Source organism: Schistocerca gregaria, chromosome 1 (genome assembly GCF_023897955.1).
Source record: "Schistocerca gregaria isolate iqSchGreg1 chromosome 1, iqSchGreg1.2, whole genome shotgun sequence".
Classification (NCBI taxonomy): Eukaryota; Metazoa; Arthropoda; class Insecta; order Orthoptera; family Acrididae; genus Schistocerca; species Schistocerca gregaria.
In genome coordinates this window covers 1,077,278,110-1,077,294,442 of record NC_064920.1, presented here as the reverse complement: position 1 = coordinate 1,077,294,442, position 16,333 = coordinate 1,077,278,110, and the positions used below count along the sequence as shown (strand labels likewise).

General features: G+C 40.4%; 1 protein-coding gene across 1 annotated transcript in view; it reads right to left on the bottom strand.

The window, feature by feature from the left end:
* LOC126289265 (dynein regulatory complex subunit 3-like) overlaps positions 1 to 16,333 on the bottom strand; it is a 172,264-nt gene that overhangs the window by 94,442 nt on the left and 61,489 nt on the right. The window contains exon 5 of the mRNA XM_049984901.1: positions 1,365 to 1,502. Within this exon, the coding sequence (XP_049840858.1) occupies positions 1,365 to 1,502 (138 nt within the window). The remainder of the gene's footprint in view (positions 1 to 1,364; positions 1,503 to 16,333) is intronic.

The following is a 16,333-nucleotide window of genomic DNA, read 5'->3' as shown; positions in this document are numbered from 1 at the left end:
TTTTTACAAAAATATTGATATTTGACAGAAAATAAAAATTACTGGAAATATAGTATTTAGAAATTAAACATGGTTATTTGAGTTATTGTCTGTGCAATTTAAAAGTGGAACAGAACCCAAATCTGACTGGTAAATGGAGGATATTGTACATTTCAATAATGAGAAAGAGGGTTGTGTTACAGTTTGTTTTATTACATGATGTATATGCCTTTATGTATTTCTAATAGCTACAGCTGAAATTATAAATAACTACTCAGAAGGTGAAAACAGAATAGCAATATGCTTTTTTAATGTGGTAACACTGCTGTATATATGATGAAATATAAATTTGTTCTTTACAGACTCATGAATATTGAAATCGACACTGACAATATTATGAAAGATAGATGGATACTTAGCCTATAGAGGAGATGTTGACTTGTATGCAAGCACAACTAAAAGGCTACTAAACAAGTAAGATTTAGGTCAGAAGGTCTTCCTCCAAAATAGACAACACACACACACACACACACACACACACACACACACACACACACACACGCACACACAGTCATGCAAATGCAGTTCACACGCACACATGACCAGACTCAGTTTGGCCCCAGCATAGGTGTGAGCTGTGTCTGTGTTAATGTGCGTATTTATTTTGTCTATTTCAGCAGAAGTCCTTATGGCCAAAAACTTACATGTTTAGTAGTCTTTTTGTTGCACCTGTGTGCAACTCAACATCTCCATTGTTTCCATAAGACTGTCATTATTCCATCCTGTTTTGACTTGTCCGTATGTAATATATGCAGTGTCAAAGTGCTGATACAAATTCATGTTGAACACTATAACATCGGCTTTATAAGTACTGCAGTGATTTCGACCGGAACTTGGAGTGTAGTGCTGCAGCACTTGTTTCGAATCGGGGAATCCTGGATACGTACACATGTAAAACGTTCAGTTCAGCTGAGAGAGGCTGAACATTGGTAGGCACTTTTATATGCTCAGGATTAACTAAGGTAAAACAAAATTGTATCCTATATAGTTTGAAATCAACAGTGAATTATTTGAGGGAAATAAGTAAGTAGCATTATGAAATGCAATTACTGAAAAGTAATGGAACATTTGGAAATATTCTATTGGGTCTTTGATAGTTAATGATGATTTTTTTATACCTTCATAAAGGCTAAACATCATTTCTGAATTAATGGAAAAACTACAAATGTTTATGCTATTAGTTTGAAACTTTGGGCAAATTATAACTTTTATTCAGTATCATATGGAAACGCATTATTCTCAGGATACATACAAGAAAAATGGAAGGTGATGAGTATATCCTCTAACTGCAAAAACTACATAATTGGATAAGGGAAGGTACATACTCTTCAGTTTCTTGAGCATTGTTTTCTTTTGCTTCATCCACACATTTGGTAAACTGTTGCATTTCTTCTAGACGTATTTTATGTCTCTCTAATCCAAGCTCAAATAATTTCTGTGTAAGGCCACAGAATTCATCATGAAATCATAATTGTGCTAAGGATAATCTTCAAATGTCATGTTTCGAAAAACATTTTCTGTTGAAGAGTTTTTACATTCCTGAATTAATTTGTGTTATGGTAAAAAAAAACTGAGTCAATAATATACGATAATGTCAATGATGCTATGCTATTTGATAAAAGAAAGAATTGATAGCAAGAATAATAATGTAGAAAATAAAACAGAAAATTATGTTGGATTGATGGGTTTGCACGCAGAGGTTAATGCGATAAGTTTACTTTAAACTCTTTTTACATTATAAATCCTCTGAAGACTGATAATTTGAAATTAGCTTTTAACTTAAAAACAGTACTATATTCAGATCAGCAACTACTGGACTACTTCTAAAGCTGGCAATATCTGCCACCCATTTTAAGGTATCAGGCAGCAGCAGTAGGAATACTGAGAGCTCTGAGAGGTCAAAACCTCTCTGACATCCCAGGAGGAGGATTGTTGGAGGAGATAAAGGAGAGACTAGTAGTGCATTCTTGACGTTGTAACTGTGCAGAACTCCCCTGCAGATATTGCCCAAACACCAACAATGGATCGAATAACACAGCCTGACCTGTCCTAATGACTATAACCATTTATGCCACTCCGGTATCACATGGGTACAGGATACTCCACCTAAACTGCCACGCACACATCTCTCCATTCTTGACCTCACCATCCAAATGTAGTCTCTAGTGGATACAAAGTTAGACATAAGGTTACTCCCAGTGGGCAGCACGCTGATATTTCAACCAAGATTGGCCTTATGCCTATACTCAGCTAACATACAGGTATACAGCACAACATCGAGCACCATCTGCCTGGCAATAAACATTACTTGTCAATGGGACTTCTATGTAACTAAAACTGCAGATGAAAGGAGCAAAGATCCATGATGGTGAAAAAGTGCAAAAAAATACTAAATAACATAGAATAACATCTGAAAAAATCCGCAAAAATACACCCAAATATGTGGAAAAAATCATGAGAGGGAGGAAATGAATGAAAAAGGGGAAACTAGGTGAAACAGGAGGAAGCCGACTATGGCGAAAGCAAAGAACTCACTAAAATTGGAGTGAAGTCACAATGAGATCAAAGAAAAGATATAAATAATAAAAAAACATGTTACTGTGGGCAGCAGGTCTGAGGCTAGATAAGTGTGAAGAAGGGGGTCAGCAGATGTGACTGGATGGGGTGGAATTAATGGGCGCGAACTGGCATAGGACAGAAAAAGATGGGAGATTTGGACGAAGGGGGTCGTAGACAAGATACAACATCATGTGGCACAGGATAGGTGCAGGAAATAACATGCAAAGATATGGGAGAATGACACACGAGATAGGATAATTATGGTCTGTGAAGGCTTTAGTGAGACCTTCAGTATATTTCGAGAGGGACAGCTTGTCACTGCAGATGAAATGACCATGGGTGGCTACGCTGCATGGAAGGAACTTCTTGGTATGAAACGGGTGGAAGCTGTTGAAGTAGAGGTATTACTGGTGGTTTGCAGGTTTGATAAGGACAGTGGTACTGGTTTAGCCACCTTTGAGGTGGAGGTCAATGTCTAGGAAGGTGGCTTGTTGAGTTGAGTAGGACCAGGTGAAGCAAATGGGGAAGAAGTTGTTGAAATTCTGGAGGAATGTGGATAGAGTGTTCTCACCCTCAATCCAGAATGCAAAGGTGTCATCAATGAATTTGAACCAGGTAAGGGGTTTAGGATTCTGGGTAATTTGGAAGGATTCCTCTAAAAGACCCATGAATAGGTTGGCATAGGATGGTGTAATGCAGGTGCCCATTGCTGTACACCAGATCTGTTTGTAGGTAATGCCTTGAAAGGAGAAGTAATTGTGGGTGAGGATAGTTGGTCAAGGCGACTAGGTAGGAGCACAGGAAGTGGTAGGGTTGAGTAGAGAGATGGACTCTGGGGAGAGGTTCTGGGCTGGGCATAAAAGATACCAAACATTTTCTCCACCGACTCTCCACAGTTCCTGTCCCTTTATCACACGATGCCCTGTTCATCACTATTGATGCCACCTCCCTTTACGCTAACATTCCTAATACCCATGACCTTACCTCTATTGAACACTATCTTTCCAAACCCCCAATGGATTCCAAACCAACAACCTCCTTCCTAGTCACTATGACCAACTATATCCTCACTTAAAATTACCTCTTTGAAAGCATTACCTACAAACCCATTCGGGTTATGGCTATGGGCACCAGCGTGACACCACCCTATGCCAACTATTCGTGAGCCATCTAGAGGAATCCTTCCTAAATACCCAGAACCCTAAACCACTCACTTGTTCAGTTTCACTGATATGAAATGAAATGTCATGTGGCTAGGGCCTCCCATTGGATAGACCGCTCACCTGGTGCAAGTCTTTTGAGTTGACACCACTTTGGCAGCTTGCACGTTGATGGGGACAAGATGATGATGATGAAGACAACACAACACCCAGTCCCTGAGTAGAGAAAATCTCTGACCCAGCCGGGAATTGAACATGGGGCCCTTAGCATGGCATTCCGTTGCACTGATCACCCAGCTACCAAGGTGGACAGTTTGATTGAAGACACACTTGTGGTCCCTCTCGAAATATGCCGAGGGTCTGAAGCCTTCACAGACTGTAATTATCCTCCCAACTTTGTACAAAAACCAATCTCCCATGCCATATCTTCCCAGTGTCCCACCATCTACCAAAGTCTCACTGTTTGCCTACAGAGGACCATTTCCCTTGTAACTCAATACCACCCAGGACTGGAGCAACTAAATTACATTCTCCACCAGGGTTTTGACTACCCATAATCATGCCTTGAAATGAGGAATATCCTGCCCACTATCCTTATCGTCCCTCCCACAGTGGTATCCTGATGTCCACCAAAACTACAAAATATACTTGTCCATCCCTACACAACCTCTGCTCCCAACCCCCTCACCACATGGTTCATGGCTCACATCCTTGTAACAGACCTAGATGCAAGACCTTTTCCATACATTCTCTCACCACCACCTTCTCGAGTAAACATCACCTGCCCCATTAAAGGCAGGGCTACCTGTGAAACCAGTCATGTGATCTACAAGCTAAGTGACAACCACTGTGATACATTCTATATGGGCATGACAGCTGACAAGCTATCTGTCCACATGAATGGCCACCAACAAACTGTGGCCAAGAAGTAAGTGGATCGCCCTGTTGCTGAGCATACTGCCCAACACAACACTGCTTGTGCCATATGGATTCTACCCACCAACCCCAGCTATTCTGAATTGTACATGTGGAAATTCTCCCTGCAATATATCCTACATTCCCATAACCCTCCTGGCCCAAACCTTTGTTAGTCATTGTCCTCACTCATCCATCCCATTCCCTGTTCCTATTCCAGGACTACACCGCCTTCATTCCACCAATGCACCCAGTCCTTTTACTTCTCTCCTTTTCCACTAAATGCACCCCACCCCATCCCACCCCTCCCCAGCCCCCCATCTAAGCTCCTGACTGGACCTAGCTGCCCTACTCTCTCTCCACCTTGTCCCTGCATCCTCCCTAGCAGGGCTTCACTGTCCCGCACCCCTACCCTACTGTCCCTACCCCTCCCCACCCCAGCCTACTACTTACTCCTACCCAGCCGCCACTCCCCTCAAGCACTGCTGTTGCTGTAGTGATCTTTGTAAATTAAAAATCATTTGTACTTATTTAGCCACTTACTTGCGTGTCCATGATCCCCAACTGAAGGGTATCTGTTAGATGTAAGGAGAATGTGTGGTTCCTGAAGAGAGGCAGCAGCCTTTTCAGTAGTTGAAGGGGCAACAGCCTGAATGACTGATCCAGCTTTGTAACTTCAATGAAAACGGCCCTGCTGTGCTGGTACTGCTAACAGTTGAAAGCAAGGGGAAACCAGAGCTATAATTTTTCCAGAGGCATGCAGCTCTACTGTATGGTTAAATGATGATGGCATCCTCTTGGGTAATATATTCCAGAGGTAAAGTAGTCCCCGATTCGGATCTCCAGACAGTGACAACCCAGGAGGACATCATTATCAGGAGAAAGAAAAATCAGTGCTCGCCTCAATCAGTGTCGTGTGTTTCAAACAGTGCTGATAATGACAGTCGCACACAAGTTGTGACCACGCCCACCTCTTGGACAGCTGCTGCGTGTGTTGATAAACGTGCCCCCTCTATTACTCACTGGCTTCATGTCTCAGAGGCCATTGTGGCGCCACGTGCGATGCCATTGCTGCTCTCGCCCGCGCCAGTTGTCCAGTGCAAGGTTAACAGCGGACAGTCGCCGCCCTTTCCCCTTCAATCGGCCCGGTGCGCACACCCCTCCACACAAGCGCATGCTGCGCTCCCGTAAGAAATATGTGACTTTCATGCTACCTTACCCCACTCACACTAACAGCTACACCTTGTCGTGCCCAACTCGTCCGAAGACTCGGCGCCAGGACGTTAACCAATCTCATGTGCAGTTTTTTCCGTCACCGATGGAATGACACACATGGTAGTTACCACTGCTGGCCCTCCCATTAGGCATATGGTCTGACACCTCAATGCTATCATGTTGCACGTGGCCTGGCAGCAGTTTAATGAACTTTTGGCGGCAGGTGTTCTGCAACCTTCAGGCAGCAACTGGTCTTCTCCAATCCACCTTGTCCCCAAACACAATGGATATTTTTGAATGTGTAGTGATTACAGATGCTTAAACACTCGTACCGTCATGGATTACCCAGTGCTGAACATCAATGACTTCACTCATATGTTATCAGGAGCCATAATTTTCAGTGTTATTAACTGTAAACACGCCTACCACCAGATTCTTGTGGTACTGGAAGACATTCCTAAGACGGCTGTTATCATGTCGCTCAGTTTATTCCAATACCACTTCATGCCATTCGGCCTAAGGAACGTGGCGCAAACATGGTAATGTTTCATTGACTCTATCTTACGACACTTCAAGTTTTGATTTGCTTATCCCAATGACATTCTTGTTTTCAGCAGTTCAGTGAAAGAACATGAAAATCATCTGTTTATGGTCCTCCAGACCTGGAACTCCAATGGTGTCAAGGGCTACAAAGACAAGCTTCAGTTGCACCCGGCGTCAGTCTCCTACCTAGGTTACACCATCTCCGCTGACGGAATACAGCCTCTAAATCTCATGTGCAGGCTATCACATCTCTGCCACCCCTGGCTACTTACAAAGAGCTACGCCATTTCCTTGGCACCCTCAATTACTATCGTTGCCATCTGCCTTCTGCCGCCGCTGTTCAGGCACTCCTGATGGATGCGCTATCAGGCAAACAATCTTTGGTATCAAACTCGTCTCTTGGACTGCTCCGATGCTAGAGGCCTTCAAGGCTCTGAAGACTTCTTTAGCTCATGCTGTGGCACTTGCCCACCCCAACCCCCCAGCTGAGTTATTCATCAGTACGGACATTAGCGACATCGCGGTGGGGGCAGTGTTGCAAGAACGCAATGGCAACACAGTTTCTCCCCTCCATTTCTTCACCAAGAAACTACCTATGGCTCAGAGAAAATATTCTGCATTCAATAGAGAGCTCCTTGCTGTTTATAAGGCAATCAAACATTTCCGCCCCGATGTCGAAGGACATTCATTTTTTGTCCTCACCAATCACAAACCACTGGCAGATGCATTCTTCAACCCACCTGCGGACCCACCCCCTCAATGTTACCGCCACTTTGACCTTGTTTCTCGATTCACAACGGATGTCCATTACATCAAGGGCCCAGATAATGGCGCTGTGGATTTCTTCTCATGGATCAGTGCTGTTTCCCGCATCGTTGATCTTTCCAATCTGACCTCCTTCCAAGCTAGTGACAAAGATTCTCAGGCTCTCCTCAGGTGTTGTGTGATTCTTTGACCAGCACCCTACACACTAAGCTCCCACCCGGTCTGCACCAATAGGTTTTCAATGCCCTGCATAACCTAGCCCACCCAAGCGTTCGATCCACCACACGTCTTGTGTCAGAATGTTTTGCTTGGAAGAATATCAAACGGGACTGTCAAACCTGGGCATGCAGCTGCGTCACTTGCTAGTGCAACAAGATCAGCCACCACAGCTCCCCACCTCTGGGCAAGCTCAACATTCCCACAGGACGATTCTGTCACGTTCATATGGGTCTGATCGGGCCTCTTCCTCCTTCGGAGGACCATAGATATATCTTATCAACAATCAACCATTTGTCTTGCTGGGTCGAGGCTGTCCCTCTCCCTAACATTAATGCCGAGACCGTAGCCAAGGCTTTCATTGGCTTGTGGATCGCTCGTTTTGGGTGCCCGACCACTATCACCATCAATCAGGGTTGACAGTTCGTATCATCCCTTTTCACCATCCTCTGCAATATCTGCAGTATTAAAAAAATACACACTACCTCCTATCATGCACAAAGCCATGGGTTGGTGGAGAGATGGCACCACATCCTCAAGACAGCCCTCTGAGCCACTGACAGCTTTAATAATGGCTAATGAAGGTCATTTTTATCTCTAGTGTTGTACCTAACATACATGATTGTTTTTCACAAATTGTGATGAATTAGTTATGATGAATTTCCTTAGCAAAAATATGTGTTGTGATGGTGTAATTAAGATTCTTAGCTCTTTGAAGAGGTACTTACATTATGTCCTTGGGTAAACACCACATATTATGCTTACTGCTCAATTTTGTGCAATTAGTACTTTCTAAGTGATGAATTACCTCAGAAAATTATTCCATAGGACATTATTGAGTGGAAATCTGCAAAAATATTCCAAGAGGTTGATATGTTTGTTACCAAGATTAGCAATTATATGAAGAGAAAAATAAAATGAACTTAATTGTTTGAGCAGCTCAGTAATGTGCTTTCTCCATTTCAAGTTTACATCAATATGTATGCCTAAAACTTTTGAGCATTCTACCCTATGTATAGACTCCTGCTCATGTTCTATTTCAACTGCTGATATGACTCTAATTGTTGTACAGAACTGAATGTGTGGTGCTTTTTTTTCAGAATTTAGCGAGAGTCCATTTTCAGAGAAACTTCCTGGCAGATTAAAACTGTGTGCCAGACCGAGACTCGACCTCAGGACCTTTGCCTTTCATGGGCAAGTGCTCTACCATCTGAGCTACCCATGCAAGACTCACGCCCTATCCTCACAGTTTTACTTCCGCCAGTACCTCATCTCATCTCATTCTGGCACTTAATAACTCTCTGGAAAACATTATTTACTAACTCTTCTGTTACTTTCTCTCCAATGGAATTTATTATAACATTAGTATCATTTGCTCTCCAATGAAATTTATTATAACATTAGTATCATTTGCAGGAAGTACCAACTTTACTTGTTAAATGGATCACACAAATGCATAAGGAATAGGAATTGATCCAAAATTGAACCCTTTGTAACTCCCTTAGTAATTTTTACCCTAGCCACTAAATTTTATACTTTTCTGACGCTGTCTAAATTATTCAGCTCAACCTTTGCATTCTGTTTGTCATGCATGATTCGGACCAGCTGTGTGTAAGGCCACCAGTTCCACAAAACTTGAGTTTTTGGGTCATGATCTGTGTGGTTGAAGTCCTTGGAGCGGTCACAACAAATACCGACTGCTGAAATATTATATTTCAGGCTTGTACAATTTGATCAGTGCAAAAAGTCAAACATTGATGTAGCAGTAAAGTAAATCGCTTTGGGCTCTACCAATAAGCTGAGTATTTTCTAGATTAAAAAAAAGTCGCAATAATGGATGTGGCCAATGTTACATTATAATTAAAAAATAAAAACTCTGCTGGGTTGGATGGGATACCCATTAACGATTAAATCATTGTGTGATGTAATAATACCGATCCTAACTAAAATACTCAACCAGTTTTTTGAACAGGGATGTTTTCCCGAAGTTTTGAAAAATGCGAAGTCAGACCTCTGTTCAAGAAAGGGTTGAGGGAAGACATGGGAAACTATCACCCTATTTCTATTCTTCCAGTCCTGTCAAAAGTGTTAAGAGAAAGTAGCTGCAAACCAAATCAAAAACTTTATTGTAAAAAAAAAAAAAAAAAATGATATTCTTATAAGTAACCAAGTTGGATTTCAACCAGGAAAAAACACTCTGGATGCAGTGAGTCACTTTATCAAAAAGATATGCAAATCATTGGATCAGAGGAGTATAGCTGAAGGTATCTTCAGCAATCTCCCAAAGTGTTTGACTACATGAACTGCAACCTGCTTATCTACAAATTATACAAATACGGGATAAGGAAAATGTTCTAAATTGGCTCACATCATACTTACACAACAGAAAACAAAGGGTAGCTATCACTTCAGATGCAGTGAATTATTGTTCTAAATGGAGTACAGTATCACAAGGTGTGCCTCAAAGCTCCAGTTTGGAGCCAATCCTATTCCTATTCTATGTAAACGACGTACTCATAAATATAAATTCTCCATCAGTTCTATTTGCAGATGCTACTTCTGTTTTAATTGAAGATGACAATGCAGAAAAAATTCTGAGCTCCGTCATAAGTGCACTGGATACCTTACAAAACAGGATGCATTTAAATTGGTTGAAACTGAACATTGCAAAACCCCATACAGTACATTTCAAAACCAAACATTCAAATTGTGTGGAACTTAAAATACAACATAACAATCAACTTATGGAAGAAGTTGATGTGGTCAAATTCCTAAGACTAAATATGGACAACAACTTAGGCTCGAATACACATATTGACTTCCTGTTAAATAAACTAAGCAGTTTTGCATTTGCAATGAAAATACTAGCAGATTGCATTGACTTGAGTGCAACAAATATTGCTTCTCTTAGTTACTCCAAATCTGTTATTAGATATGGCATTATTTCCTGGGGAAGTTCAGGTAGTGGGAAAACTGAAACCGTGAAAGAAAATTGTCCAATATACATCTGCTGCACAGCAAACAGAGTCTTGTCACCTATCATTTTGGAAACTACATATCCTAACACTGTTCCCTCCATATATGTTTATAAAATTATAATCTTCTTACACAGCAGAGAAAAATTATTTGGGGAGGATCATTTTAACCACACACATAATACGAGAACTAAAAATAATTTTATGCTACCCAAACACCGCTTGAAATTATATGCACGGACTCCACAGTATACTGCGATGACAGTATAACAAGTTAATGGGTAAAAACATGTGTAATATGAAGCCACAAATTTTAAAATACTACAGAAGATTCTGTGGGAGAAATACTACTATTCAATAGAATTCATAGAGGATGAAATGATAATTTGAAAAAGGGGTAGTTAGGTGTTAGATTTTACTGTATGTATATATAACAAAATTTTATTGTTATTATGCTGTTTGTTAACACCAGCTATTCTATGCTTATGGTGATATTTTACCACAATGTTGACATGTCTCCTGCACCTGAATCAAATGATTTATATTATGTACATTATGAGACAAACAAACTGGAATTCAAAATGTATAAACAGCGAGAATTACAACTGAAAGATTTGAATGAGGCCTCATCTGCACTAAAACGTATCATACATCAAGGTGATCATGACACTCATCAGCAACTTACTCAACAACAATCACAAGATGAAGGGCAAGGCATCCAGCAGCGATATTCTCATTAACCGCAATAGAAAGACCACCGCATTAAAGGTGAGAGGCAGCGCTTCTGAGAACTTCTGCGAACACATCGCAAGTCTACCCAATGGGTACAAGCTTCACATCTTCTAGCAGTGTCATTGCCACTGCTGGTGGTGCCCCAGCCACCTAACCCCCAATTGCAGCACACTCTATTCCAATGGCAGCAAACATTACAGCAGGTCCAGTGGTGCTCTCCATCACATTAATGGCCAAGACAGCGGCTACTAGATACGCTAGAGATGGTGGCCTTAGATGTCACTTCTAACCACCAGCAACAAGAACATGAAGTCAGTGGTGTGAACACTGATCATTCAAGGCTAGGACAGACTAACAGGGGCAGGAACAGAGTTTTACATAACACGAGGCTTCACATTCAAAAGATTGGCCAGGCCCCCAGTGTTTGGTACAGAATGTCAACTGGCACTATACACACTTGTGAAGGCAAAGAAAATTGTAGAAGACATGTTAAATTCAGGAGTTATTAGATCTTCCTCCACCACACAGTCTTCTCTGATCCATTTAGTCCCAAAAAAGGATAGGTCGCTCAGGTGTTGGAGTAATTACAGAGTGCTCAGTTCCCAAATGATAGCTGATAGGTCCCAATACTGAATCTACATGACTTCTCTTACACCTTAGCCAGAACTAAAATTTTCAGTGTAGTGGATTGCGCAAAAGTGTGTCACCAGGTTCCTATGTTCCCACCCATCATAGGTAAGACAGCAATCAATATGCCCTTTGGGTTGTTTGAATTTGTTCTAATACCATATGGACATAAGAATGCTCCCCAAGCATGGCAGCATTTTATCGATTCAGTATTCAGAGATATGCCTACCATTTCTGTTATTTAGAGGACAAGTTGGCAGAAGAGCATGAGAAACATTTAATTAATAACTTCTGTGTGATAGTATCACATGGCACTCTAGTGAATCAAGAAAAATGTAATTTACATAAGGAGCAGGTAACATTTTTAGGCCACTCCATTAGTAGTGAGGGAACTGACTACACAGAGGATAGCAGCTATCCATAAAATACAATGTCCCAGATATCCAGAAATTATGCCATTTCCTTGGTACAATAAATTTTTTCAGAAGGGTAGTAGTCGCCACTCACCATATAGCAGAGATGCTGAGTCGCAGGTACGTACGACAAAAAGACTGTCAAACAAAGCTTTTGGCCAAACTGAATTAGATAACACACAGACACACACAGATACACACACACACACACACACACACACACATACACACGACCACAGTCTCTGGCTGCCAAGGTCAGACTAGCCTTGACAGTCATGTGCGTGTGTGTGCGTGCGTGTCTGCGCGCGCGCATATGTGTGTGTGTGTGTGTGTGTGTGTGTGTGTGTGTGTGTGTGTGTGTGTGTGTTCTCTATTCTGATAAACGCCTGCTTGGCTGGAAGCTTTGTTTGACGGTCTTTTTGTTGTACCTATCTGCAATTCATCATCTCCGCTGTATGGTGAGTAGCCACTTTCCTTTTCATAATATTGTTGTCTTAATTTATGATGTATAAGAGCAAATTTGCTTAGCTTAAATTTATAGTTGTCACAGTGTTGCCAATCCCATGCATGAATGAGCCTACAAATTATCTTGTTAGCAACAATGAACCAGATGCTATAAAGATACCTGTTCCTCGTCAGGATCTTGTTTTTATCATATTTCCTTCTAGTTACTATTATATGCTTCTGTATTCTGGTGTCCAGTTTTTTTTTCATGTACTTAACCATATTCCTTTCTCAATGGTGTGATTTACTTATAACAGCTACTTTTTTGGACCCTCCCCCTCCCCATTTTTCAGTAGTTCTCTGTACTCAGCCATAACTGTTTAATGATTGATCCAAAAATGATCGATAACAGGAAAAACTCCCTTGCAACCAAGAATATTGACTTCTACAGCTACATATATATACCACAAGTCAAAATATGGTGCATGGTGGAGGGTACCTTGAACCACTACTAGTCATTTCCTTTCTGTTCCTCATAAATAGATCAAGTGGAAAATGACTGTTCATGTGCCTCCATACGAGCCCCAATCTCTCTAATATCTTAATAGTCCTTATGTGCAATGGATGTTGGAGGCTACAGAAGTGTTCTGCAGTCAGCTTCAAATGGCAGTTCTGTAAATTTTCTAAGTAGTGTTCTCAAATAGAACATTGCCTTCCCTCCAGTGATTTCCATTTGAGTTGCTGAGGTGTCTATGTAATACTTTTATGTCATTCAAAACTACCAGTGACAAATCTAGCAGCTCACCTTTGGAATGCTTTGATCTCTTCCTTTAATCTGAAGTACTCAAAAATTATGGGTTTATTTTTCCTATTCACCTGCATTAACTTACATTTCTGTTAATTTAGAGCTAGCTGCCATCCATCACACTAATTATAAATTTTGTCTAAGTCATCTTGTATCAACTTTGACACCTTCCCTTTCACAACAGCATCAGCAGCAAACAGCTGCAGACTGATACCCACATATTGCAACCTCAAGTTTCCACAGTTAGGTAATGAGACATGGATACTAGTAAGTGAAAGTGAAGACAGGTTTGAATGTGATAATGTTTGTTTTCCAAAACTAATACTTTTTCATGGAACTGAAGTGGTAACTATGCTCTCTTTCTCTCTCTCTTTTTTTAAATTTTTTTTTTAGTGCAAAACTTCTGTAAGAAACACTGGTAAATGCACATGAAAGCATTGTATGTCAAATGCAAAAAAACTCTATTTATCAACAATCTTGTGAAAAACTTATATGCTAACTGTATCTATCTGTTTTTAGTATTCATTAATTAGTTAACTAATCATTCTCTTATGCCATATCAAATGTTGGTTGGCTGATTCCGGGGAGGGGACCAAATAAAGAGCGAAGCTATCAGTCCCATCGGAGTATGGAAGGTTGGGCAAGGAAGTTAGCAATGTCCTTTTAAAGGAACCATCCAGCATTTGCCTGAAGCAATTTAGGGAAATTATGGAAAATCTAAATCAGGATGGCCGGTGTGGGTCTGAACCATCATGTTCTCGAATATGAGTCCAGAGTGCTACCACTGTATCTGCAAATGTCTGTTTTATGTTATAGTGTTTACAAAATTACTTAGTGCCCAATACACATAAGACACATTTCACATTTAGAAAGCCAATTGTCTCTTTTTTTCTACTTAGTGAAAACAGACTTGGGCAGTTCCATTATGTTTATGTCAAAGTTTTTCTCACATTTACATGCTTGCAATGAACTGCTTAATATACCTCCTTTTTTTGTCAAGTATCTGAGAACTTGATACATTATAATTCAGAATCCAGTTCAAAGAGATCGAAACTGCAAATTGTATATTTCTACAGTTTTGATGTATAGGGCAAAATGTGTTAGGCCAAGAAGAGCAAAGATATAAAAGTGACCAAAGCTGTTTCACAATACAGAGGTAATTTTTTTAATCATCAATTTTTTAGTCACTGAAAAGCACATGCAACAAATAATTTACTTTATAAATGTTTTCAAGTGTTATCTAGAGAAAAACCATAAAAATAAAAGTAACAATAACAATGTCAATAATTGCAAATGTAATTACAATTTTGATTTAAATGGAGAATATGAAAAATTATGTTATTTGCAAAACAATTAAGTGGTCATTATTCATGTTAAATCCATCACTTGTACATAAACTTTTTTTAGTTTGATATGAAGAAAACAATGTTTCACTATTTGGCTATTAAAAACTAAATTCCCATGATTCCAGAGAAATGTCCTAATATTTTGTGACCCAGTTGTCTTAGAGTATTGGGTACTGAATTATTTAATTAGCAATTGGTCTGAAACTTAACAATTGAGACAGCAAACCACAAACCAGTGAGTAGTATGATCCTGTTTCCATTCATTGATACTATACGGGATGACAGTGAGTACTGCTTCCTTTGCTCAGTATTTGAACACCATCTGATTCCTGATTAGGTAATGTATAGTTCAGTCAGAAATGACAAAAATTGATACTCACTGTCCCTCACGATGAATATCAGATATGTATCACATTATATGTAGCACAGATGTGGTACTGGGACGCACTAGAGTACAGTCTTTATTTGCCTAACAAAAGACCCTTTGGGGTATGGAAGATGTCAGAACACAAGAATACACAATAAATATTAACAAAATAAGAACAGATACGCTAAAGTACCTTCCACAGCTCGCAAATGAAATTGGTCTTGTGGCTGTGGGATCGGTTAAAAATAAATAAATAAATAAATGACAAAGAATCTAGTGAAATATTTTTAAGTGCTTTATCTGAAAACTACCTTGAGCAGTTAAACAGAAAACCGACTCGTGGCGATAACATATTAGACCTTCTGGTGACAAACAGACCCGAACTATTTGAATCAGTTAATGCAGAACAGGGAATCAGCGATCATAAAGCGGTTACTGCATCGATGATTTCAGCCATAAATAGAAATATTAAAAAAGGTAGGAAGATTTTTCTGTTTAGCAAAAGTGACAAAAAGCAGATTTCAGAGTACTTGGTGGCTCAACACAAAAGTTTTGTCTCAAGTACAGACAGTGTTGAGGATCAGTGGACAAAGTTCAAAACCATGGTACAATATGCGTTAGATGAGTATGTGCCAAGCAGGATCGTAAGAGATGGGAAAGAGCCACCGTGGTACAACAACCGAGTTAGAAAACTGCTGCGGAAGCAAAGGGAACTTCACAGCAAACATAAACATAGCCAAAGCCTTGCAGACAAACAAAAATTACGCGAAGCGAAATGCAGTGTGAGGAGGGCTATGCGAGAGGCTTTCAATGAATTCGAAAGTAAAGTTCTATGTACTGACTTGGCAGAAAATCCTAAGAAATTTTGGTCCTATGTCAAAGCGGTAGGTGGATCAAAACAAAATGTCCAGACACTCTGTGACCAAAATGGTACTGAAACAGAAGATGACAGACTAAAGGCCGAATTACTAAATGTCTTCTTCCAAAGCTGTTTCACAGAGGAAGACTGCACTGTAGTTCCTTCTCTAGATTGTCGCACAGTTGACAAAATGGTAGATATCGAAATAGACGACAGAGGGATAGAGAAACAATTAAAATCGCTCAAAAGAGGAAAGGCCGCTGGTCCTGATGGGATACCAGTTCGATTTTACACAGAGTACGCAAAGGAACTTGCCCCCCTTCTTGCAGCGGTGTACCGTAGGTCTCTAGAAG